The following is a 27299-nucleotide window of genomic DNA, read 5'->3' on the forward strand; positions in this document are numbered from 1 at the left end:
CATAAAAAACCCATTTACAATTATCTACAACGTTAATTCTCATTTTACCAATCACACCATATGGACAAATACAGCTTACCGTAAAGGACTATCACCCAATGCGAGGTTAAAGGGATGTTAAAAACACATGCAAGTTTGCTATTTCAGGATTGCATGGCCCAATGAGGCAAGTCTGGCGAGTGGCATCTTTAACCAAGAACTGTACAACAGCACGTTCCAATTCATACAGCTTCTGTGGCAGTCAGCACCATATAGGGATTACATGTATGGGAAAAGCACAATATATCCTAACCTATCAAATTAACCTTACGACAGTGCACACTTTTATGTAGATGTGACAGCAGATGTCTCATATGCCTCTAAATGGCTGCATAGATGCCCTAAGCAATGAATTAGGGGTTGCTTTTAGCATATAGGTGTTAATACCATCAAAGGTTTGTACACGAAGCCATACAAATATACAAACACAGACATAATTTCAACCGTGATGATGGGTACAAACTTAGTAATCATTGGAAAGATGTTATCAACCACGCAAAAAAGACTTAATTACACTTTTTTGGACCATCTTATCTGACAGGCACTATTTTACTTTACTTTACCGAGTGTTAACATCCCCAGTTATTTTTAACAGTACTCTCTTCACTGTTCAGCCAGCATTGGTATAAACATGGGCATTTTCGTTCTTTTGTCTATCATGTGTATCATGTGTTGAGCACTCCGTGCCGTCATGTGTTGAGCACTTCGTGCTGTCTTTGAGCCCCGCCCCCCTCCCTCCCGATACGTTTCCATTCATTGGCTACCACATTCTGATGAGCCCCCCCCTCTCCTCCCCCCTTCAACTTGCTTATAAGGGATTACATCTTGAATCATTGCCTCACTTCATGCAGCTAATTCGGCTGACGGTCCCACCTGATGACGGAGACTTGTGTTGCCTCCGAAACGTCGTGATTTGTTTTATTTTATTTTCATTAATTTTGATGTTTTACCTACGTGACTTTACCGAAAAAACCTAAGAATATGAATCCTTGCAGTCACGAAAGCTTCAAATCTAGAGTTAATAAAGGTGTTTTCTTGTTCATGTCTTTGTTTATTGCGGTTGCACCCGATTCAAGAGCCGAATGGCTCACAGGGCTATACCCAAATCAATGAACTTGAACATGGATGTAACAAATCTGTATGCATAGCAGGGCATTACCTTGAAAAAGCAGGATACTAGATTCTAGAATAAATCATGCAAGTTAAACCTTGAACCAACTCTGTACACGTTACACATTATACAAAAGCGTGGACACTTTTTTTTTTTGGACAAGGTATGCATAGCTGAAAGCAACAGCTGTATGCACGGACAAATTAATTGAACTACTTGGTGACAAAAATCAATTCACAGCTCTCTAAAGTCTATACAAACCATAAGCATTATTGACTTCCAAAGTGAGAACAATAAATCATTTATATCTAATACGGTTGGTAAAAGTCCAGAGGACTGCATTTAAAACAATAGACGAATATTTTATGAAGCAAGTTCTCTATTTAGTGGTCCTCTAGAGACATATGAAACAAATGGAGTAGTTATGGGGGGGTATGAACAAAAATTAAAAAACACGTTTAAATTTTCCAATTTTTTTTTACAATCTACCACTTAATGTGCTTCGATGACGAATCCCATGTCAAGGATCGTTACTTTGACAAAATGTAAATTAGCTTATAAAAATCTATTGTAAAAAAAAACCCATGTATTTGTACTAGAAAATGCAACATAACCCCTTCCTAAAGAGCCTGCCTAACAACGATAATAAAAAAACATGTAATGGGTCATTTGTTGAAGTCCCATACTCATCTGCTGATACATTTCAAATGTATAGGAATGAATTTATCGATGCATTTAAGCCACACAGCATAACTAAATTAAATTGTACCAAAGCCCGAATCAGTAAAAAGGTCTGGGCATGGATACAATAATAAAGATTAAGCAGTGATCAAAAGTAATTAAGAACCCACGGACCCTTACATTTGATGCAAGAATTGTTTACATGCACACACGATGTTGCAATACAGTAAAAGCATAGGTTAGTCCATAGCAATGTTTTTGGGGAAATTTGGACAATTCCACAACATATTGAAAAAAAAAAAACACCCAATCTGGCAGCCCTGGAGGAAACTTTTACCAAAATTCTCACGAGCAACAGGCCGCGATTTACCCTGGGATACGCTTTAGTTGCAACTTTGGGATTATAAACAACATTGTACAGGAGGGTGGCGTATCAGAGGCCTTTTTTGTCCAGGTGCTCACATGTGGTTGTCTGTCGAGCGGCATAACCCAGTCGCAGGTGCCTCTAGAGGGAGACAATCTGCACCTCAACCTGACCCGACTGATGACATAATTGATGTCGGCACCAGGACAAAAAAAAGCCTCTTACCTCACCATACCATATTTGAACAATTTATGATCTCATATTTTAAGATTAAATAATTCACACAAAACATGTTGTTTCAGCTGTTTCAGGGCAGGTGGAGGTGATCCAGGGACTCACACTTTACACGGGCATGTCTTTCAAAAGAAAAGGCCAGTGGATAATTAACACAAATGTGCTGGGATCGCAATCACGGTGTAGCCAACAGATGTAAAAAAAAAAAAATCACAAGCTCAATATCCAGCTTGCATCGAGCATCATTGCATGTGCATGGAAACTCGGGCTCTGAATCACACTGCAGCCAGTGCCTTATATACTGTACATGTTGGATGACCGTTTTAAAACTGAAAAGTAACCAAATGAGTTTTATCCATAAAAAACAATTGTACAATTATTTAACAAATATAAACGTGGATAAATGTCATTTAAAAAAATCACATTTAATTCTGGCCACTGTAATATAACTGGGGTCCAGTGAGAAACTGAAAAAAACACTTCATATAAGTGTGTCCAATTTAGAGCAAATGGATATTACACATTTTACTTCATTATGTTCGAGGATACGCTTCAAAAGATCAACACATTCGGTACGACTATATTACACCCTTGCAATAGAAAAATAAGAATTGAGGACAGTGGATAAGCACTGAACTAAGCAAAAGTTGTATAGTGGTCCCTCGGTTTACGATGCCATCGATTAACGATCCGCCTCCCATAGGGCCCCATTGTTTCCATTAACGATACATTTTCGATTAACAATGTTTACGATATCACGCGAACCCGTCAACTTCGGCTAATCGGAGCTCTCATAAGTGGACTCAGCAGACATCAGCCAATCAGCGACCCGCCCCTTTCATGAGCGTCTTGAGAACAACTGGTTATCTTTTAAATGTTTAATAAACATTGCTTGTGGAAACAGCTCTCTTGAATACTTTGGGATTTGTGTTACTTAAAAGTGAAGTAAGATCCATAGCAAAAAGATCGAGGAAGTCGGCACAGCAGACAAATGTTGACAGTTTCTTCAAAGAGACCAAGATTCGAGCCATCAACATCTGAAGGTAAGAATTATTATTTTATGCTCAATTTATGAACATTTGTATGCTCTATTTATTAATAATTTATCCATGTTTCTATGAATATTAATGCTTTAATGTTCTTATAACATTTAATATGTAAAATTAAATTTTAATAAATAACTATGCTTTTAGGGTGGTCATCTTCCAAAAGTCTTTAACATGCATTTCCTATATTCGACTCACGATCATTTCAATTAACGATGGTTTTCGTGGAACCAATTAACATCGAGGGACCACTATTATGATCTTACATTTTCTTGGCAGCCCCATGGTATAGTTTTGTATGTTATCATAAGCACGAGTACACCAAGACAAAAGCCATATATGCCTTCCATTTAAAACACGCATTTCATGGGAGATATATGTACATATACAACATCTATGTATATACAGTAGAATGTGTGTGTGCATATTTACACAAAGGCAATCAATTCGGCTTTGAGAAGTGGAAATTAAAACGTTTCTGAGGACATCGACTGATCGTTTCACAATAGGAACACCCAGATAATTATTCGGTTTCCTCGGCTGAGGTTTTGCCATCGTATTTGCAATTCTCAAAACTTTTAGACCACCCCGTGTATATACACAGTATATAACCCTAGCAAGAAAGTGCACATTTCTATTGCTTGTGAAAACATTTGAACTTACAACCTATCAAACTGCTGTGTAGACAAATACACTACTAAAACCATAAGGCAGCTAAGTTAATAAACCATAAATACATTTCATTTTTAAAATTCATTTCCATAAATACATTTTGAAATCATTTGACTAAACGCTAAAGATAATTATCTTAAAATATGGATGCTCATTAAAAATACAGATGATTTATTTATATATTGTGTATATGATAAAGCAATCCCACATCTTTGGGTGGCCAGCTGCAAGTTGGAAAGCCGACTAATCTTGATTTGAAGCTTTCGTGACTGCAGGAATCCATACTCTTTGGTTCTTTCGGTAAAGTCACGTGGGTAGAAAAATAATAATAGATCACGTTTAGATCACCACACAAGCAATTGTCCTCCGGTAGGATATTTATTTTTTCTACGCGACTTTACCGAAAGAACCAAAGAGTATGGAAAGTCAACTGTTGAAATATAATTGTGGCACGCCGATATTAAACGTATGCAAATTATATCGGCTATATTAGCAGCCATTTCGAACACACTCCCAATGTTTGCATAGCAGAAACTGTTATTTTGCGTTTCGTGACGTCACTTTTCAAGTAAGACGACTCGCAGTAAACAACACATCGTGAAGTAACACTTTGGGGGGGCGGGGGGAGGAAATGACGTTTCATCATCATTGTACCTCCAAGAGCTTTGAGCTGTGCAGCAGATACGACACAATTTACAATATCCCATTGTCCAGGTCGAGGGGCAAAAACATTACCACACAGCTCTCTCTTGCTGCAACATGCAGGGCCAGTTGTTTATCGCCATTATTGCAAGGCAAGCTTTGACAAAAATACGATTTTAAATCTTTAGTTTATATTATAAAAGAGGTGTTTTACACACAAGCCACGTAAAATGTATAGACGACGTTGCTTTATTAGACCCCTTTTAGTGCAGTGACCTTTTTGGGGAAAATCCTTCAGGCAACCTCCAATATGGAATCTCATCGTCAGTTACACAGCATTGTCAACAATGAAACACGCAACAGCAGCAGCCTTTCAGGATGATGACACTCTTATATAAGTTGTGTATAAAGTGAAACATCCATTTAAACTCACTGCATTTACCAGCGGCAAATAAAAGGCAATAAATACAGACATTATACTTGGAGATTGCTCACAAAGACACACAATTCATCAGATGCACCGAAATGCACTTCATTTTAACCCGGATATGAATCCGGTGCAGAATAATGGATTAGTGCGCAATAATGAGAAACACGAGTAATGGTACACTGTAGGACAGCAGATGCACCTTCCAGGATGAAGCAATTCCACGAGACCAGGTTTCAGGCCTTTGCTTAGGCACATGAGTGGAGGCTTGCAAGTGAATTCCATCCAATTAATAGAGGCCCTTAAGTGTTCGTGTTTCACAGCTCACAGGAAGTAAATTACAGAAACAGCCCACGTGAGCTGAATATCACTTGAAAACAAGACGTTCTCTTCGGCGAATCATTTGCAGTGTTCATATAACACTGGGTGTACATGTTTTATTGGCTTGACAGGACAGGCACATGATCAAATACTACGTGATTCACAAAGCCACACTTCTCTGGATTTTTTTTATCTGGCCCAAAACGTGATCTCCTGAAATGACGTATCAAGTTACTGATAATTAGTTGCCTCCTGTTCCCACGATTATGGCTGTTAACTTCTGATAGGGGTTCATAAAAATGTGTGATTGCAAGTAACGTTTAGATCTTTGTTTTATATGTAAGCACCACCGAGGAACTGGAGCATGACAAGTGAGAATATCAAGGCATCACATCTGACTGACAACATAGAAAATGTTTGTAAATCGTGATACCACCTCCACAGAATTGTTTTCACACCCTGCCAAAATATGTAGAATGGCTACACCCCACTGTGGTCACATTCATTTTTTTTATTTACAACTATTTTTCAGTTGTGTTTAACAGGCAAATTTTGGTTATTTTCTTGTCTTTCGATTCACAGAGTATCCTCAATCGTAGCCAGGAACCTTTTAGCCCACCAGTCCTCAAGGTCCACTGGAACAAATTCTCCTAGAAGAAAAACATACCTCAAGTAAACAATACAACAGTTTCAGATAACCAGTAAGTCTAAAATTAAGTGACCTTAAAGTAATTCTAGGACATGATAACACTTGGAGATATCTTAGTACAAGTACTCCATACTCTTTGGTTCTTTCGGTAAAGTCACGTAGGTATAAAATAAAATAAATCACGACGTTTCGATCGCAACACAAGCGACCGTCATCAGGTGGAACAGATACAGCAGGACAAGCTGGACAACTGCTGTATCTGGTCACTTGTGTTGCGATCGAAACGTCGTGATATATTTTATACCTACGTGACTTTACCGAAAGAAGCAAAGAGTATGGATTCCTGCATTCACGAAAGCTTCAAATCAAGATTGATAACAAGTACTCCCTAAATACATATGATGATGAGATGGTTAGGGTAGGGCAGGAAACAAAACTTTTTTTTAGAAAAGTGTCCCCAGACATGTTCCATTTAGATGCCTAGTAAATGTAAATTGTATTCTGGTGATCCCACTCCCGTGAAAATACTTGTCTTTTGACCATCACTCAAATGCTTGCACAATTATTGTTATATGGAGGGGCGGGTTGTGTCGAGGTCAACATTCTCAAATCAAGTCCAAGGTTCATTGGGACGGTGCCTCGGAGACAACAACACGATGACTGTGCAGGATCAAGCAGCAAACAATTCACCTTGTTGGTACCGATCCCATGACAATCACCGCGACACTGCTCAATTGTTTTACTGCATTTATTATGAACGTCACGCATTGTGGAATAGCACTGGATAATGAACTGGTGATGGAAAATGTAAAGGCGGCTAAAATGCGCAGGTTAGCGATACAGTTTGGTGTAACGAGTCTCATGCAGAAGTGTTTGTTAAGTGGTGCCGAGTTTAAATATGGATGTTAGTCGATAACAAGTGACGATGTAGATCTGACAGCAGATATCTCGAAATGGCTGCATATGTGCCCTGAAGAATTAATTATTCTTTGCTTCTGGCATAAACGTGTTACACGGATGGAACAAATCTGTATGTATAGCAGGACATTACCTTGACATATAAGGGTACTAAGATTCTAGAACTAACCATGCAAGTTAACCTTAAACCAACTCTGTACACGTTACATCATACAAAGGCATGGACATTTTTTTTGACAAGCTATGCATAGCTGAATGCAACACAGCTGCATGCACTGAAAAATTGATTGAACCATCTACTTTAATGACAAGATCAACTTACGTCTGTAAATGCTAGACAACGCATAAACATTCTATCGACTGACAATTAGAAACATTTGATCATGAAGGTTTATCATTATGGTTATTGGAGGCAGATTTTGCCAAGGATTTTTAGTCACTCAACCACTTACTTTTCTGATTGTCGTCCGATGTGTCCAGCACATACTCCACAGGTCCTGCAGAGTTCCCATTCAGCTGCCTGTTGTTCATATCCTGTTTCACATTTTGCCATGCTAAACAGTAGACAAAACCAGAGGGAAAACTGTCAATTTTATGCACCTACGAAGACAGTTGTCAAAGCACAGTTAGGTATATTTTCACACGACATATTGTACCTTGGTATATCTTATAAAATGCTGTAATATATAGGTTCACTGTAATCGAGATATATATTAATATATGGGGGTGACTGTTATATAGCAGAAAGTACAGCTGATCCCTTGCAGCAGCCAAGCACGACCCATTATGTCAAACCCAACCACAATGACATCATATGGGATTCCATAACACATTAGGTGAAAGGCGTTTTCACCGTACAAATACTGCTACAAACCACATAACCCACAGTAAAACACACATACACACACGCCAATACTCGGGGATTGAACAGCTATTTGGGTGCTTGGCCAAATTGTTTGTTGAAATTTTATGGCCAGTTTTGGCACTTCATTCTGGTTCTCCCTGTTTGGAGATACAATGACTGCCGTTTTCTCACTCTGCAGAAACCCACCAATGACCTTTTGGTCACGAGTGTAAAAAAGGGGTAAAGGTGCAGCTCCGCAAGTATCGGCTCATGCAACTGCTGGTGGAAGTGTCTCCACGACAGGCAGCTTTAGAGATCACCTCCAGAAAGAGCGATAATTTGGGTTATTCTTCAGCACCACTTCCATGTATGGGATAGGTTGGGAGTAGCAACCCTTTGTGTGCAAAAGTTGAAATACCAAGAATAGGTTACCATTCTATTACTTAACGACTGCTGCTGCTGCTTACAGATCAGCTACTAATGAAATACGAAACAGACTAAACCCCCTTTATCACTCTGCTCTTTGATTTGCACTGGATGTACCATACAGGACCCCACCATTGTGACCTTTACTTAAAATCCAATCTCACATCGCTTGATGCAAGGCAAAATCTACATTGGGCCCTGTTCATCCATAAAATCCTGATTGACAAATATGCGCTCTACTTAGCCAATTCATTAACCCCACTGTCAAACCCAAGAAACCTCAGACATCCATCCTATTGCCTTTTAACTATCCCAAGAACGAGAATTGCCTTTGCAGCACCAAAGTATTGTCACCTTGTTTTCTCCCTTAACATCGTACATCTTCCGTCAAAAAAATATCCTGAAACAGAAAATTAGTGCTGGATACAGCCACATTTACGAATGCGATTGATAACTTTGATCCTTACCAGTTGTTTTGCTGCCTTGCTCAAGCTTCCATTTATTGTTGAAATATCGGCAAGAATTGATGTGCTCTTGCAATTTGTACTTGTATGCTTTATTTGTTATTATTCATTTTTAGTGACTTGTTTACACCTTTCCTATACTTTGCAGTCCTATTAGTTTCGTATTGTTCTTGTAAATTTCTGACACGGTGCTACTGCACATCTGTGAAAGAGCTTCATAGCTCATTGGATTCCTCCAGTCTAAATAAAGATTCTGGTTCTGACAATGGGTGACCTTTAGGTTATCCCTTGCACGTCTGTCGACTCGGATGATGCAAGGGGTCAGAAATCGGAGCCAAACCATTGCCGCCACAATTCTGCCATCTGCTGTATGAACCTGAAGTGTGCAGTGTGGGCGATTGAACAAAAAATAACTAGGGCCGTTGACCGTTTATAATATACATGGAAAGCAAATTGTGATTTACAAAACCGTTAGTATAGCTTGGGAAAGCTGTCAGATGGAGAGGATTACAAACCAATTAAACATTTCCATTAGGAAATAAATGTCGTGCTCAACTTGAGGATGAATGTTACTTCAAACTGTATTACACACCAATGCTGAATGTATAATGTAGGATACAAAATGACTTGTGTGTAAAAAGTCTGTGTGGCCAGTTTTGCACATGTTGTTAAGCAAATAAAAAAATGTATTTGAAGCTTTCGTGACTGCAGGAATTACTATTTGGATATTTCGGTAAAGTCACGTAGAAAGAAAATAAATTAAATAGAATATGACGTTTCGATTGCAACACAAGCAACCGTCATCAGGTGTGAATGAATGCAAGCTCGGAGACACATATACAGAGAGACAAACACAGACACGGATAGAGATACATACACAAAGAGAGAGAGACACACGGGGGAGAGACACACACAGAAAAACAACGCCTCTGTGACGAGGCATTATATAGAGGGGGGGGGGCAGATCATAAATTAGCATGTCAATAAGAGCGGCAGGGGGAGAGAAATTGGAAGTTGACAAATCTAGTAAAATTTAGAGAGTGGCAGGGGGAGAGAAATTGGAAGTTTGAGAAAACAAACCTAGTAAACTTATAAATGTAATGCAATCGAAACGTCGTATTCTATTATTTATTTTCTTTCTACGCGACTTTACCGAAAAAACCAAAGAGCAAATAAAAAAAGGCCAGAGGGCACGTTGTGCACCCATGACCTCTGCAACTCAAGGTGGCAAAGCAGGTCCATCTGGAGCTTCTACGAAAAATAACTAATCGTTGGCCTATGGCCCCGAACAGTCAGTTATAGGTCATCCAGATACTGCCAACCTTGCAAAACAATACCGATGCAGGCCGGAGCCACGGCAGCGAAACCTGGGCATCACAAAGACAAAGTCGCCCAGAGCAGGAGACCGGGTGAATTAACAATTATAGCATTTTACATTTCTCCAGTTAGGTGTGTAAATAACACTTTATACATGTGGAGACGTACGATGTTTTATTCATAATAAACAACCTGTATTAGACACGATATATTATTGTTTTATACAGTGCACAACTAAACTATATGTATATAAAGCTATTGTGTAAAACAATTAAGAGACATTTGTAAATTTACTGATAGGCGACTCCAGACTGTTGGTCATTCGGGTCATGTGACCAATTCATCACGTTAGTGCCCAAGGGTGAAGGAGAGCAGATAATTATCACTCTTCCTTTATGTAAGCCATGGCCGGGATTTAAGCTCTGGTTGCTGGGTTCAGAGCAGTACGCCAACCCCTGCACCACCTCTCTGCCCCTGGCATCGAGATTCTGATATTGCGAAATATTCCCAAACAATGTTGTAGCAAGTGACGATCTAGAAATCAAGCCATGTTGCCACCACCACGGCACACACGTTGATTTGTGTCGTGGTAGCGTACTTCAAGTGACACTAAAGTTGCCCTTCTCTGGTTTCATATCTATTCCTGATAATCCCTCTTTCCCCATCCGACTAACCCAGGCTAACCCCTCATTAACCACACTGGCCCGAGTGGCCTAAGCAGCCAGCAGGCAAATTACGATGCACTGTACATCAACCACTTGATTTAAGGAGTTCCACGCATTTGCAAAAATACAAGCTGAAGTGATGACCAAAATTGCTCATTATCATCAGCCATTTCGAATGCACTGCTGGATCAAGGCCATAGCAAGCCACGATTAAGTAGTAAACCGAAATGTAATGAGTTACCAATTAAAGTTTCCCATTGCAGTATAATAATGGGTGACTTTTACTCAAAAATAGGTCAAATGTGTACAGACACGATGGTTAGCGAGTTTGGTATTTGGTGTGAGGAATAAGTGACGTGAGCATCTGTTAAGAGTTTGCAGACAGCCAAGACATGAACATGATAAATACTTGTTTCAAAAAGGAAACTAAGGAATGGACATGGAGATGCCCAAACGGCAAAATTGTGAGCAATTTATTTCACTACAACTCGAATGACTGAATTAATAAAAGGCAAGTTTCCAGGATTTCCCTGCCATAGCAACAAAAAAAGTTTCGCGCACAGGATGCATCGTTCTTTCGATTTGCAATGTCTAGTGAATGTCTCCACACATAGGTGGCCCTTGGGGAATGAAAGCCGATTCATTTGGTTAATTGAAATTACATTTCCAACATTACTTATATTAATATAATCTCTATCTGCTTTTGAAGTTTTCAAGGGCTTGACAACCACATCACAGCATTAATTGACATCAACTGCCTCTAGCCAAGACAGCTGCTATTAAATCATATTAAATAACTCACCTGTCAAACACACACTCATGTAGCACTGGAAAGTATGCTATCAGTATAACTATTTAGTAAAAAAAGTATGGAAATGTGCAACGTAATTTTTTTTTATAATAGCCGCATAAATAATCTGTATAAAGTATATTTTAAAAATCCATCTTAAATGTAAAACAGTATTTCCAAATGACAACTCCGGGGTAATTACTTCCATATGAAACAATGAAAGAAATAACAATAGTGAACCAGTATCATCAACACAAACAGGCAAATTGCTGCAGAGAGAAGGCTTATTTTCTATATTAGCTGGGCGGTTATGCTTATGAATTTATGGAAACAGAGTTCACTACACGTTGGTAAATTCAAATTAAAACGGTAACTATTTTAAAAAAAAATGTACTGGTACCACGAGTCAGAAACTGGTAACCATTCCCAGTGATAATGTAGTAATGAATGCACAGATTTAAGAAATGTACCCCATGGTTTCAACTGCTGCCACCGGGAGACGGAATCGAACCAAACTGAACGAGCGGCCACTGAACTGCAAGGCCAGCGTGCTCGCCATTTACATCCCAGCAGCTCCCTTCGATTCTCAGTTAAAAAGGTAAAACAAGCTATGTTTGTTGTTCATAAGGAATCTGTATGACAGAACTACAACAATTTTTTCCAAGTTTTTCCCCCCCGTTCGGTTACTGGTAATTAACAAAAAATGCAATAAACAACCTTATTTTCTATATTCGTGTCCAATTACAAAACCATTGCTAGAGTTGTACATCTTGCACAACCCCATTGGCAGAGACAGATGTTTTCATTCGAATATGCACTCTAAATTGACAGCAGTATTTGAAAATTGGCCAGAAGATAATACAATGCGAGTAATAAATATAAAGATTAGTTTATGTTTGAGGGAACAGCTCCCTGGACTACTGCTGCAGTACCATAGCATGTGCATATCCTGTCTTCCAGGCATACACAAACATTCATAATATATGTTAAACATTTATTTAAATGGGTTTACAAGAGGAGTTAATGTTTATAATGGAAGGTGAAACAAAAAGGTCAAAACTGGCCCATCATACTAATACTGTATTAGAAACAAGTTTTGCTGGCTTGCTGGCTGATGCACGGGCACGCAAGTGCACGCCGATGACGTCACCATCAACCCACAGCATTGAGCCGGGTTCATGCGTCGCCTCCCCCTCAAATCACCCTCCCACCCTGGCCGTGTATCCCGAGCAAATGCACAGGCAATGCTCATTTGTAAGAACATCTCAACGAAGCGTTGTACAAGTCCAACAACACATGTTTGCCAATACAGGCAACATTCATCTTTTCGCACTGTAAACAATATGGAACGTCACGTCAAAATGTTTTTACTTTGCTTCTGGGGATTCTTTTGGAAAACAATAATGGTCCGATAACGTGTGCACTGGAATAGAGTAGAGCATAAAAGCATGGTATACTTTTTACTTTTTTGAGTGGCATTGTATTTAGTCTAGACTATAAACACCACAACCAACTTTTTGTGTTAAGTTACCACGTGTACAGACAAGCCTTGTATCAATCCACTGCTGGATTGGGGAGGGGTGCGGTTATCTGACCATACGACGCCACACTGGACCATGCGGGTTGTTGAAGGCAGGCGAATACATGGCTGCATAGAAGTACAGTACAACAATGTATGCTGCTGCACTACCCTCTGCTGACCACAACGTAGCACCAGCCCAAAAGCAACCTAAGACAATCCAGGCTCAACTCTGCCAAGATCGAGTGCATTCTGGGTGATTTAATGGAATTATGATTAACTCAAGATGATCAAGTATGAAAAACATTATAAATGGCCACGAGCAAAAAAAATGATACAAAGCTTTGCAGAGCCACACCACAAAATGAAAGATGAATAAAATATTCAATGATGGCAAAGTGTAGTCAGAGGCATGGCACATGTTGAATGGCTCTACTTAAATAATGCAATACACATTTTCCATCATAGTGTTTTGTATTAAACTAGGTGAAAGGCCACCGACGTTCATTCTCTCCTTTTTAACATTACCATTATAACAATTGTGTTGGAACATTATGTTTTGTATGATTAAGGGCACCACTTTCATGTAATCCTCACATTTGAATGGTAAATTCTAGAATTGGCAATCTACTGGAAAGTATGGGTGAGGGCACATGATTGTTTGACTCTCATTGTCAAAATGCATGTTTCACATAAGGGATTCAAAATTAGGATTAATAATAAATACCAAATGTATTACATGCTGAATTTTGGCAAAGCATTAACTATTATATTGCCAATCTTCATCATCATCAGCCATGGTCAATTCACCACTGGAGGAAGGGCCTGCCCAAACCACCGCCATGCATTCACGATCCTGTGATAATTCACCCAGTACCGACACACAAGCCAATTTCATTGCTACATCTCTCTCAGACACATTCAGTTCCTTGGCTCTCATGTTTTCTTATTACACCAACAAATAATCACATTCTATATTTAGAAGCACATGAGAGTCCTTGGTGATTAGCAGTCTACATTTCTGGGTCAGGAAATCAAATACTGTAGATAAACACAACACCCAGGTCAGATTTGAAAGAGACTTGAAATCTCAATGGTTCTCACCTGCTAATATAAAGTGTATCATTCAATCAACCAATTAAATTAAACATACTTTGAAAAGCTATCTGTAAAAAGCTTGCTCGATGAATGCACACGCATGCCTCATCTTCCTAACCATCAGCAAACAGCACCAAGTCCAGTTCCTCTGCATGGATGACAAACAACGTTGCTTGACACGCGCGCGCACTGGCAAACTGGCACACTGCCAACTGGAATACTTGCCAACCTGCACCATCCACCAGTGCACAGCCAGTTATTTTGTTCCATTTGTACAACCTTCTGAGCACACCCCCCCTGGATTAGGTTACTTAGAGCAGCATCCATGTGTTCTCACTGTAGTGGCAAGAGCTGGTGTTGCGAAAAAGCCACTGACAAATGTAATCGGCCACGAAAAGTTTCAGGAGCAGGTTTCTTGCAACGTCACTCTTTCAACAACCACCGGTCTTGAATATTCAAGAAATCTGGAGCCACGAATTCTCCTCCTGCATAGGGTTTGCACAGCTGTGCTATATATAGCTCGTATTGTTTGGTACAAAGTACAACTTTTTCGCTCCACATACCGGATTCCTGAAGCTCCTGGTACGTGGAGCGGAACGTCGGAAATAATGCAAAACACCACATAACATAAATTGCTTGGCCAGAGTTATAGGATCTTCAGGAGTGGGGCCGCTTTTGTGGATAAGCACATTTTCCAATAAGTGGTTTAGTTTCCAATGTGTGGAAATATATTTTTTTATCCATGACTATTATCTTCAATATTCATAGCTAATAGTAAGAATATTGCGTGTGGTCCAGTACTATGACAATCACGAATAATGGGATGAGTTTATCGCAAGGAACGGGGTTCGTGGACTCCTCTTATCCACAACTTTTCTCTGATAATCACAGATAATATAGAATGGTATGAATTTCGCACGTAGTAGAGTTCAATGACTGCTACCCGTGGTAAACATGGGTAACGGAATGATCAACATGGAGTACTGCACAGTACTATACTTGGGTGTTTGTGACAGCATCTGCTACAAAGATGATAAAATTCCTCAACGTCATCAAACATCACCATGCACCATCATCTATTTCACCAACCATCATTTAGTAATTCTTCATCTATCACCATATGCATCGCCATTGTGCCATGACTAGCATTTACGGTGTTAAGTTTACTTGCAGCACTATCCCACATGGGTATTGAACAGAATACAAACACTTATCACCAACTTCTCTAGCTTGCCACTCCAATGCCCGTTCCTGCAAGTAGTCTCTCGGTTGCAGACTGACAACGACAGTGATCTACCAAGCGGCGGTGACTGCAGTTGTGACCACGACAACAAAAGATCATTACAACCATCCATAGTCTTCGTCATCCATAACTCATCATCCCTTATTGTGCCGACGACTGGCGAACAAGGTAGGCGAGACATTCATCGAGCAGGAGATTGATACAAATGCGCTGTACGTGTACATTACATAAAGTATACCATATATCTGCACGTCCAAGTATGTTCAAACGTGGATATTCACACACATGGCAAGCAATGTGTTCTTAACAGTGGAGCGGCCCCCCCAACGTGCTGTGGCACTCACTGCTGTAGACGAAGCTGACGTTTTCGGCGTGCGAGGACGTGCCGAGCTCCTTGTGCGCCGGTGCCGGTGTGGGAAGGTTTAGCCCGTTGCTCCGCTTGCCATTGACGGGGTTGAACACCAATTTGGGGGTCACACAGCTGACATGGCAACAGCACAAGACAGGAAACAGAACTTAGCGGCGCATCGCAGCACACGCCTCTAAATTTTAATTGCTTCAAAGCGGGCGATTGGGATAATAGTGCGGAGGCCGTCAAGCATACAAGATACAAAATCTTCCTGGTTGCGAGGTGGCCATTAAGTGGCAGCACGAATTTTAACGATATCCCTTTGTAGTGTTTGTTTTCACTAGGTTTCCTCTCACCCACGTAAATACGAAAAATACCAGGCAGGACCCTCATAAAAGGACATTTTTGTGACTCAGTCAGCGTTTCCTGGATAGAGGACATTCATGTATTTAAAGTGTCTTGCCAACTTTCCCAAATAATAAAGCCACGAGCCAAAATTCAGTAAAAAAATGCACAAGCACAGATTATGTAATGCTTTCCAACTTCCGTTTATCCTTGGAAACAATCAGCAGTCCGAATCCTCACTGGTAGCTGGTAGGGGAAATTAATGTTTGCATCTTTATAAATTGTCCCTTTTTTACCGTTGCTTTGTGTCTCTCAAGTTCTAGATGGTAATTCCTGCAGTCACGAAAGCTTTAAGTCAAGATTTAATTTGATCACGTTTTCTAGTTGTCTCAAAGGGCAACTCCATATTAGTTACAACTTCATAATTCATAATGAGTCATGTTTACCAAGAGCTATCGTGCCTCCCCCCACCCCATTATGGACAGGGCGAATTCATATATGCTTTAGTATGAGAGTGTAAAATATCCAAATGAGACAGCATTTCACAACTTTTTTTTTCTGCAGCAGCCAGCAAAGACCGGGCACGCCAATTACATGTATTGTATGTCTGTGCATTATTCTAGAAGGCACGTGGCCAATGTTAAGTAATGCTGCAGTCAGCCGATCTAAAGACATTAAATGGAATGAGCTGTACATTCTAAAACTCACTTCAGCTGGCTGGGAGAAACAAGGTTTTAGTTGGCATGTTTTGATAAAAAAAATGATTACACAGTCAGGAAGTTATTTCTACTTGTGAAACGTCACGGTTTATGGGAAAGCAAAATTAGTGCTGCGAAGCATCACATGTCTTGGGATGTGAGCACGTTTTCTACAGGCGACCACTACTTTGGAAAATAACGATAACAACCACACACAAGTATCATTACACTCACTATAACAACCATCTCCAGATGTTGCCTTCTCTCACACTGGCTTTGTTAAACAAAATACAATACAAGTGGTACATAATTACAATATGTACAATAAACCTGATGTAGAACTTGTCTTTAAATGTAAAGACACTGTTGAATGTCGTGTTACAAATGAGAAATGTATAACCTTCACATTGTAAAGGAGACAAACTGAAGAGGTCGTTGTTCACAACATTAATTTCTCAAGGTCACTACAAGGGACGGAGAGCACAAGGCAGAGGGTTTTAAGTTTAAAGGTTTGAAACCGAATTCCTGAAGACTGGTTTTTCAAACCACATTTTAGGTTCAGTGACCAGGAGAAAATGCTATTGCAACATTTAATAATGCGCAACGATATATGCATTGTTAAAGAAGCATAATCAACATTAACGTTTAGGATTGCGTATAGTGAAAGATCATACTGGGGATATTTATTTCTTTCAAGTGCTGTACACACCCCGATACGAGTTGGTAGGTAAATCAATGCTCATCCACACTTTGCACAAAACAAAACTTGCGGAACATTAAAACACCGAACCCCATGATTAATTAAATCGGCAAGTTGCAAAGTTTTACTTCCGTATATATAGGTTCGATATGGGTTTGTATTTGTCCAAGTTTGCTGTGACGTACATTATTTCGTATGCTAATACAAATGCTCGAAACTACAGTTTAAATTTACAAGTGCGTTTTGTGTTCAGCCAGCCCCAGAAACAAAAACAGTCCAAACAAATCCAGCCCAGCCATTATCTCACTTGTGATCTACTGATAAATGTGACCTTAGGGACCTACCTACCCAGAGAAGACATCCCATTATACATTATTACACCCACACCTGCTCTATGTATTATTGAGCTCATATGTCAATGCATCGTGCACTGCTGTTAAATTGCAGAAATTCCATAAAAAGGAGGACATTTGAAAGTATTGTTTTAGGAAACTATATTAATGTGCCTAGTTTACTTTAACCACAGGAAATATACGCCATGTAAAGTAATTCCTGCGTCAATAGAAAAAAAAAGTAATTACTGCCTTGTGATAGGTTTTTTCAAGTCAGACCTGGGGGTCAATTGTAATTGCAATTACAGTTGAATTGTCAGCTGAAATTGCAGGACCTCTTAAAAGTCTGCCCTAGGATGCACAATTATTGTGGTAAACCTTTCAAGTTTCAGTAGGAATAAGGAGCTTCAGCTATGGACAAGTCGCCCGGAATGTCCGATCGTCATATCTTGGAAGCCAAGCAGCGCTGAGAACCTGAAGTGCTTTGATGGGTTCACCACCATGCACAAACAGGTTGCCATGTAGGGCTTGTGGGACCATATTGTAGTAGGCAGCAGTGGGAAAATCAGATAAATGTATTGTTGTAATGTACTTCTGGTCCTGCGTCTATGCTCTCCACCTTCACCAGCTCGTACTGGACCAACATGGTTATGTATGGTGAAACAACCCCCTTGAGCTGCACAGTGTGGGAAAGCCATCATTTAACAGTGTGGAGTGACAATAAAATGGATTTGCAGTGTTTTATGATTTGCATTTAAAATACACAGACCTTTATACAGGACATTTTCAATTAGGTAGTCTGTGACCAATCACGAATCTACAATTTTACATGACCACACACCGCCTGACCCAAGCAGGAAACAAATCGCTACCCAAGGTGACGTAATTACTCTCAAATGAAGCCATCAATGACGTTACTCAGGCCAGCAATAACATGCAACAAATATTACAATATTAAGTCAATGAGCAAACACCTTGATTGCAAGGAGGTGCACAGTGGTAAGCACACTGCACAATGAACCTGACAACCTGAGTTTGATTCCTGGGCACGGATAACATCAGTGGCGAGTAATATTGGATTCTTTCCGAGGCAGGGTGCCGAAGACACCCCATTTCACCGCCTCACACCGACCAGCATGGGTAAGTGTGGTCAAACAACCCGTGACCTATACGGATCTGGCATGTGTGTGGGTCCCTTAAAGAGAATGCCAGTCACATGTTAAGTCGAGATTAGACTTGTAATCCAGCCAAACTCGGGTTGTAAAAAGAGTAAAATATGTCAGTTTAACAAAAATCACATTTGAATCACCACCTCTAGTACAGTATTGTATTTCCAAATCCGTTCCACGTTCTCGATTGCAGATACTGAATGTACTTAAAACTTCAACCGGAACTGTTTTTGCAAAAGCACATTTAAGAAAAGAAACCTAATCTATCAATCTCTAAAAAAAAAAACTACATTTAATAAAAAGTATGCAAGCAACAATAAATCACGATATAACAATATTTAGAAAAATATTAAAGCATTTGATTACCACGGATATTTTATCGTACAATATATCGTAGTGTCGGTATATTTCAGGAAACCAAGTTTTTACGGTGTCTAGAAAGGATGAACGCAATGTGTCAAATTTGTGGCACCACTCTTGAGAAAAGGTGTAGCAACTGAATGTATATGTAATATTAAATCAATATTTCGACAAATATCTTTTGTTAAAAAGGGCATGAGGAGAAATGAAACCGGTACTCTGGGGGTTTGCCACTTCCCAAGGTCAAGTGGCAATGATCGATACACTACAAATGTCACAGGGGCTTAAGAATGCATATGATTCAGATTAAAATAGATTCTTAAGCTCAAGTAATTAGACTGGACTCACCGAACCACATGATGGCTTGAGGAAAACTCATTTGGATCGGGGATGCGGTGAATCATTACTAAACCCTGCACATTTAAATTAGCCTCCTTGTGTTTGGCTGCAAACCATTTCTTCAATGGAGAACCGTGTTTTAGGTAATAAGTGAACTCAAAGCTCTGGTTATGACAGAACAAGTCCCATGAGCTCTGGCAGCATGGCATGGGACTTACCAGCTGCTGCTGCAGCGCATGCCACCATGTGTACGCAACTTCATATTCCAAGTCTGAATAATTACACCACTTTCGACTGCGAGCTTAATTATATCTAAATGGGGGCGGAGGGGGAGGGCATGCTAAAGTCAAACAGAATGCACAACACCTGTCTCCCGAAAGCAGCTGCTTGCAGCCAAATACAGATTAGGAAATGATAGACAAACGAATGCGAGCTCGATCATTTGCCCCTGAACCTTGCTTCAGCAACTGCAGACACCACTGCTATTCGTCATCCTTGTGTAATTTAATACCATTTCCGCGGACATACAATCGAGGACTTTTTTTTAATTCGGACTGCCAATGTGGTTAGGGTTGCCACCTTTGGAAGGGATTTCAGTCCCATGCAATTGTTTTGTAACACAGTACTCCGCCACATTGGTTATGATGTACATTAACTTGAGGATCTCATGTCAAAATGCTTTGACGGTTGGCTCTGAGCCTTAGACATGGCCAACAAATCCTCCTCCTGTGGACAGCAGCTGCTGCTGATGAATAAAATGTCAGTGAGGACAGCTGGTATGTTTGAACTTGGTTGTTTTATTATCCCGAATATTTAAAAATAACTTACTCCGGGTATGATGCACAAAACGATAATAGTCAGTCAAATGTATGCTATAGGTCACAATAGCTGGGCAAATGTCACGATTCCCAGCCATAAAACCCCAATTCCATTCTTACTAGTAGATACGATTCCTAATGGGATCATGGAATACAGTACTGGGAGCAGAGCGGTGTGGAGCAGAGCATTCAGGTAAAACAGAGGGCTGATAAGGCCTGGCCAGCAAAGTGTAATCGCCATTGAAACATATGGCTGATGCCTGGTGCGTGGAATTGGCCCAATTTAATCCCAAATCCGGCGTTGTGTTCAGGGAAGAGGAAGGCGCATATGTGTCCTGGGCAGCATAAATAGGCCAGGGGGTATGTATAACCATAAGCTGCTCCATTCAGCCCTGGTCAGGAATGGGCATAGGAAGTACCATGTTCGGGCCAACCGCCACGAGGCCATTCAGGCTCAATAGACCCTCCATTGTTGCCTGAATACCATATCAGAAGTGGGCCAAATTGAACACACTATGCATCGGAAATGCATTTCAATTGCAATTCTGGCCGTTTGTAATTGGTCAGAATGGGCATTCTGGCTAGCTGGAATCAGCGATCCCAAGTAAAGCATTGTCGAATGTTAGAAGCTAAAGTCAACAGAGAATCCCAATATAATGTGTTCATCATAGTCATGGAGATTTTAACATGGGAATTTCCCATGGATAAATCACGTTTCCGAGGGAAATGTCAACTTGTAAGAGTCATGCGTTTTTAAAGAGATAAAACCTTGACGAACTGTCAATTTCAATAAAACATGGCAAGCTACTCCATTGACAGAGATGTCATTTAGAAGCGTATTAAAATGTTACTACATACGCATATACATTACGTTTAAAGTGGACTATTATTGTAACTGTTTAATACTGGGCTGTTTACAATGTCTATGAAGCAGTGACCTTGTGTAATATAACTGTCTGTGCAAACTATAAATAAACACTGTGCACCTTTAAATAAGACAGTACTTTATACTATAAAACACAATGTGCAGAATTGTCAATTAATATCGATGATGCATGTGTAGTGCCATAGAATTGGTCACCAAGCAGCATAGCACTGGCTGCTGGCAGGGAAGGTGATCTGCAGCTTGCAGCAGCCCTGACTGACAGCAGGCCAAGTGATAAACCCGAGGAGGGATCTAGGGTAAAGGTTACGGAAGGGACACGTCGAGAGCCCGCTAGTAGGTTCCAGAAGGGGGGCGTGGCCGGGGTGGAGCAAGGCCACGCTAACAGGATAAAAGAGGACCCCGAGCAGGAGCTCGGGGCTGTCGTTTGGAGTGGGATCCAGTCGTCGTTGCTGCTAAAGATCGTCACCATTTACGTCTTCACCTTCTCGGCGTCGTCAGTCAGGCAGTCTGCCAGCTGTCCTGACTGGGAGCTGTAGTTACCTCTTCTGAACTGTGAAGGCTGTTAATAAATAGAGTTGCGTATAAGCGAAAGACAGAAAGTGTGTAACAGTGTAGGGTGTGTATAAAGTGTACAAAGTGAGCTCGGTGTTTAATTAAAGAATTGCCTCCAAGAAGTTACGTCTCCAAGTCAGTCACTACACATGAATCATGCTCATGGTGATCATGATGCATGTGTAAGGAGCGACTTCCATGACACGTTGTGTAAAGGGTACTTTATTACTTACACTGGGCACAACACAGGCCAACACTTGTTCTTCCTCACACGGAGTATAACTCTAGGTATTAACACCTCTACTGGCTACACACACAGCCAATCACTTGGCGTGGTCCCATCGCCCTCACCTCGGCTACGCCGCTGACTGGCGGCGTTACGATGACGGCGATGGAAACCTCACAGGAGATCTTCCACGTGGTCGGACGACGGAGAGAGATGTCGGCGAGCAGCGGCGCAGCCAGGACCCAGGACCCCACACACGAGCCTCAAGCCCTGGGTCTGCTCCCCCTTATATCCCCCCTAGGCGTGGCTAGGCCCCGCCTCTGGCCACGCCCTCTCGTGGAACCTTCGAGCAGGTTTCCGGAGTATCTCGGCTAACCCCACCTTTGCCCCAGATACACCTCCTTCTCTGATTGGTTGGTACTTAACCGTGTCCATACCCGTGATTTCCTTTTCAGCCAGCAGGTGTCACCCTGTTATTACACATGTGTAAATACACTTTTTATTTTATCTATTTATACAAGTTGTATGCAATTTGTCATGTGACATTGCAGCATTAGTGGCAGAGTACATTCACCACAATTTAGAAAGAAATAGAATCTGGCCTTGCATAAAATATCAACCCTGAAGTGTACAATTCAAAGCAGCACGGGGTTATAGTTGGTGGGTGAACCATTGCTGTATATTTCTGCATGATCTAACCAAAATATCGACCAAAACTCATTTTTACTTAAAAAATGTTTACTGGACAGGTCGCTTCTCTTTTTCAGAGGCGACCTGGCCACAAATGATAGCTCAACGAAGTGGCTCATCATGTGGAAATTGATAGCAGATACTCTAATAAGGCATGTTTCTAAATGAGGGGGGAAAAAAATGGAGGTCTGAGAAAATCCATGCGACCACAAAGAGAACATGCAAACTCCAAATATACAGGCTACTTTACCAAAACATGCAGTATATAAATACAGTACAGTATATTTTCAGTTGCAAAGTGATTTAAAAATATACCTACTCTGCAGCTTTATGCAAGTCTAAGCAATGTGTCATTGTGACAGTGTAACAATGGTATGCGTTAGCCAATAAAGTAGATTACCTGCATTAATGAGAAATTAAAGTACAAACAAGCAAACTTGGCTCAATTAATTTCACAGCCACTCTCAATAATGCAAAAACAAAAATTTCAGAAATGTCAAAAGGGGGCAAGACTGCATTAAATGAACATGGAAAAACTGCTGAATCATCGACGACGTGAGCTAAAACTGATTCGATGTCTGCGAGAAGAACTGGTTTCCCAAACATATTTAAGGCACGGCTGCTTGTTAACCACAAGGTGCCTTACACAAGAGCTGCTGCGTCTGTTGCTCTGCAAGCTGATGAAACACACGTATTAACATGCTGACAGAGTACACTAGGCGTCTGTCACAATTCATCTAATTTCCCCTGTGGCTTGCAGGGGGGGGGGTCGGTAAACAGCCAAGTGGCAGTAATGCAGATGATCAACTCATTCGTTCATCTACTGCTGGACAAGTCCTCTCTCCAAACGAATGTTGGTTATGTGGGGGGCTCTTTGCCTATACTCCCCCCATGCAGGTTGGTGCCAGTTGGTGCATGGACAGATGGATGAGAGTTGCCCAGGACATGTTCCAGGAATTTAACCCGGGTGCCCAGAGTTCATAGTGCAATGTGCGTATCGCTACGCCACCGTACACACAGTAGCAATTAATGTTCATCCGAACAAAAGCGTCCCTATGCAAAAAACGCACTCTGTTGTATTTTCAATTTAAACAAAGTCTGATATAAAGGCCATTATGGCTGAAGGGCCATGCATCGAGGGTGGCACAGCGATGCATCACGAGTTCAATGTGGAAACAGGTTTGTAGTTTTACCTGTAAATTAAATTAAAAGTTGGAGGGGCGTTTTAAAAGTCCATTAGGTGTGTGTGACCAGAGTTGTATACCTTTATTGACACCAGTCACACGTTTGGGGTGCATCTAACGTTCTCAGCTGTTTTATAACACCCTAACAGTACTGTGACGTTTTAACAATATTGCACATGAGACCATTAACTACGATATGGTGTGTTAACAAGCTCAATTTTACAGTTTCGTAATTAACTAGAGTACAGTACAGTACATCTACATTTACCATCTCAATGACTACATGATTAATGAGTGATTAAGGCTTGCCAGGTGTCGTAGGAGTGGGGCTCCGAGGTGGCTAAATGACAGCAGGGTTTAAGTGCGATGGGTTTTCTCTGGGCTCTCAAGTTTCATTAATTTAATTGGCCAAACATCAAAACGCAGGGCCCTCCAGAAAAAGCCTTGCCATTCGTCGAGGCTTCTTGTTGGGTAAAGAATTTGCACTCATCACCGTTATTAGTAACATTAAAATGAAACAAATCTACTTTTTAAAAAGTACATGCTAATGTGGTTTAGGTAAGAAACAACTGTGCAGTACTGTATATGTAAAGCAAAGATGCTTTTAACAGTTTCTTAATTTATGGTTTATTCAATACTGTAGATAGAGACAATGACACAGCAGAAGAGGTCAGCACACATTATTGGCACGTGTCCTTGAACAGAGATAAAGGCAGTACAGTGCTCACACACACACACTTCACAACTTGCCGATTTAAAAAAAAATGCAAGATGCCCGAAACAAACCCTACCAGCATCAGTTACGAGTGTGACACACACACACAGTGCCCATCCGACAGAACAGCTAGCAGTATCACTGCGTGGTCACACATACATTTGCAAAGCACTATATGGAATCACTGTAAATCACGGTATTTTATTTACAGAGAAATACATATGAATACACAAACCACGGGAAGAGATTAAATCACGTTCAAACATTTACGTATCAACTTTTATAATCCAGTTCTAGTTGAGACTGACCCTCCATGCTGCTTTCAATGGAGTGTGTGCTTGCATACCCTTTAAAAAAATGCATCAACCGAAGTGAAAGCGCTGTTTAAGCATAACGTTTGAATACGAATAAAAAACGCGCGCACACACAGTTAAAGCCGCTCTCATGTTTGGCGAGTCAACAGAGAACAGCACGTGTCGTGGTTGGTACTCGGCAGCAGTGGGCAGCAGTGGGCAGCAGTGTGTGGTAAAGGTTAAATAACGGGAGCCCAGTTTCATCCCGGCTCTGGCAAGGAGACCCTGACCTTCGGGCAAGGTCACCGCACACGTGCAGCGTGGACCGGGGTTAGGATCACCAGGGAATGGGACCCAGGGATCACAGGGATACATGCCACACCGCCGGGCCACAGAACCATGAACCAAGATCACGACTTGGACCAAGACTTGTACAAGTATCCGGGCCCGGACTAGTCCCAGGCACCCAGGTCTGAATACATACAGGGACTATGGATAACAGGACAAGGACGCGGGTAGAATGACGCACTACCCGAACGAGAACCAGAATTAAGACCTCGGTGGGACGAATCAACTAAAATCTGAACCCGGACAGCCTCACACTCGGGAACTGGACCACCAAGACTTGGGAGACCTGGTCCCAGATGAGGACTAAAATCAGGCACGACTTGAAATTCGAATCGGTGCCAGACTTTGTGGACAAGAACGATACGTTGCCGACACCCAGACTGGGCGACTGCGAAACCCGGACTCAAGACCACAGGGCAATCAGTCTTGCCTCTGAGTCGTGAAACCAGGACCAGGTCACCCTAAACACACGGACTCTGGAACCGGGCCCGGACTGGGAGCAGAGTTAAACCGGGCCAGATCGAACACCGGACAGGAACATTCAACCCGGACTGAACCAGACCCGACCCGGACCGGACCAGACCAGACCAGACCCGACCCAGACCCATCATGCTTACGGCTGCAACTTCAACCCAACAGAAAAACACCCAGAAACAGAGAGTCTGACCCCCTCGGGCCAGACCCCCAGCGGGCACTTGGGATCAAACCCAAGGCCCGATCCTTACCAGGCCATCGGCGGTGACCGCTGCTCGGAGTTGAGGCTCCCGGCCTGATGGTCAACTCCGTTCTTATTGTCGGCCTGCTGCGCCGGACCTGTGACGGGACATTAAACAAGCGAGAGTTTGACGCAAGCCACACCACCACAAACCCCAGCAAGCAGCAACAACAACAAAATAAACCCAACACTCCTCCAATTCGATTCACCAAAACCAAGCTTACACGAAACTTCACATAAAAGGGCTCACACAAATCAACAACTTAAGCCGACAATAACTAGCGACACGTGTACCGGTTGTGTGGATAACTCCACGCAACCGAGATAATTGCGAAAACAGCCAACCCCATTGACGTGTCGGCACGGTGCTCGCTTGCACAACCCCATTCGGTGTTGCAGCTTTTACCCAGTTGTGCCCAAGGGATTTGAGCCCTTAACGATCCCGCCAGACACCAAAGTGCCACATGGCATTGCAAGATAAAGACGCTGCAGCCAGCCAACAAAGCGCCGTAGACCACCTTAAACTATTAATGAACAATGCCGTTCGTTGTTAAGCCACGTGTTGTTCGCAGAGCACGTGGAAGAGGTGACCCCTGACGAACACGGAGTTACCACCCACCGCTCCGCATGGCCCTCTGTCCCCCATTGTAATCGGCCCCGGTGGACAAGGTCAACCCGCCTCCTCCACACTGAGCCTGTGGCCTCACCTCGTAGCCTGTGCGTGACCATCTTGCTGGGCCCCCTCGTGATGGTGTACATCGCCGCGGTGTCCTTGTCGTTGCCGTAAAGTCCTAACTCACAACACGCACTCGTCCTCGAGTCCCCCCACGGTACTCGCTTATATAGGGCACGTGGAGAACCACATTGCAACGCCCCCCCCGCCTTCGCCGCACTTGGTACATCCCGTCGGTGTGAAGCCGACCAATAATACGTGGGCGAGACCATTCTTGCAGATAGAGAGGGTGGGGAAGGGGGCGTGGTCAGGAGTTTGGTTGGGGGTGTTAACTTTCGGGAGGACCACATTTCAACGACCCCCCCCCGCGTTCGCCGCACTTGGTACATCCCGCCGGTGTGAAGCCTACCAATAATACGCGTGGGCGAGACCATTCG

At 41.8% G+C, this 27299-nt stretch overlaps 1 protein-coding gene across 1 annotated transcript; it reads right to left on the reverse strand.

Moving 5' to 3' along the window:
• Positions 1-5022: 5022 nt before the first annotated feature.
• LOC144718857 (MAPK regulated corepressor interacting protein 2-like) lies at positions 5023-27060 on the reverse strand. The gene is made up of 5 exons (XM_078594430.1): positions 26897-27060; positions 26200-26287; positions 15815-15951; positions 7557-7658; positions 5023-6187 (listed from the first exon to the last, which is right to left on the reverse strand). The coding sequence occupies exons 1-5, from the start codon at positions 26946-26948 to the stop codon at positions 6114-6116; spliced, it is 453 nt and encodes a 150-aa protein (XP_078450556.1). The 5' UTR covers positions 26949-27060; the 3' UTR covers positions 5023-6113.
• Positions 27061-27299: the final 239 nt, after the last annotated feature.

Source organism: Lampetra planeri, chromosome 5 (assembly GCF_965212315.1).
Source record: "Lampetra planeri chromosome 5, kcLamPlan1.2.h2, whole genome shotgun sequence".
Classification (NCBI taxonomy): domain Eukaryota; kingdom Metazoa; phylum Chordata; class Hyperoartia; order Petromyzontiformes; family Petromyzontidae; genus Lampetra; species Lampetra planeri.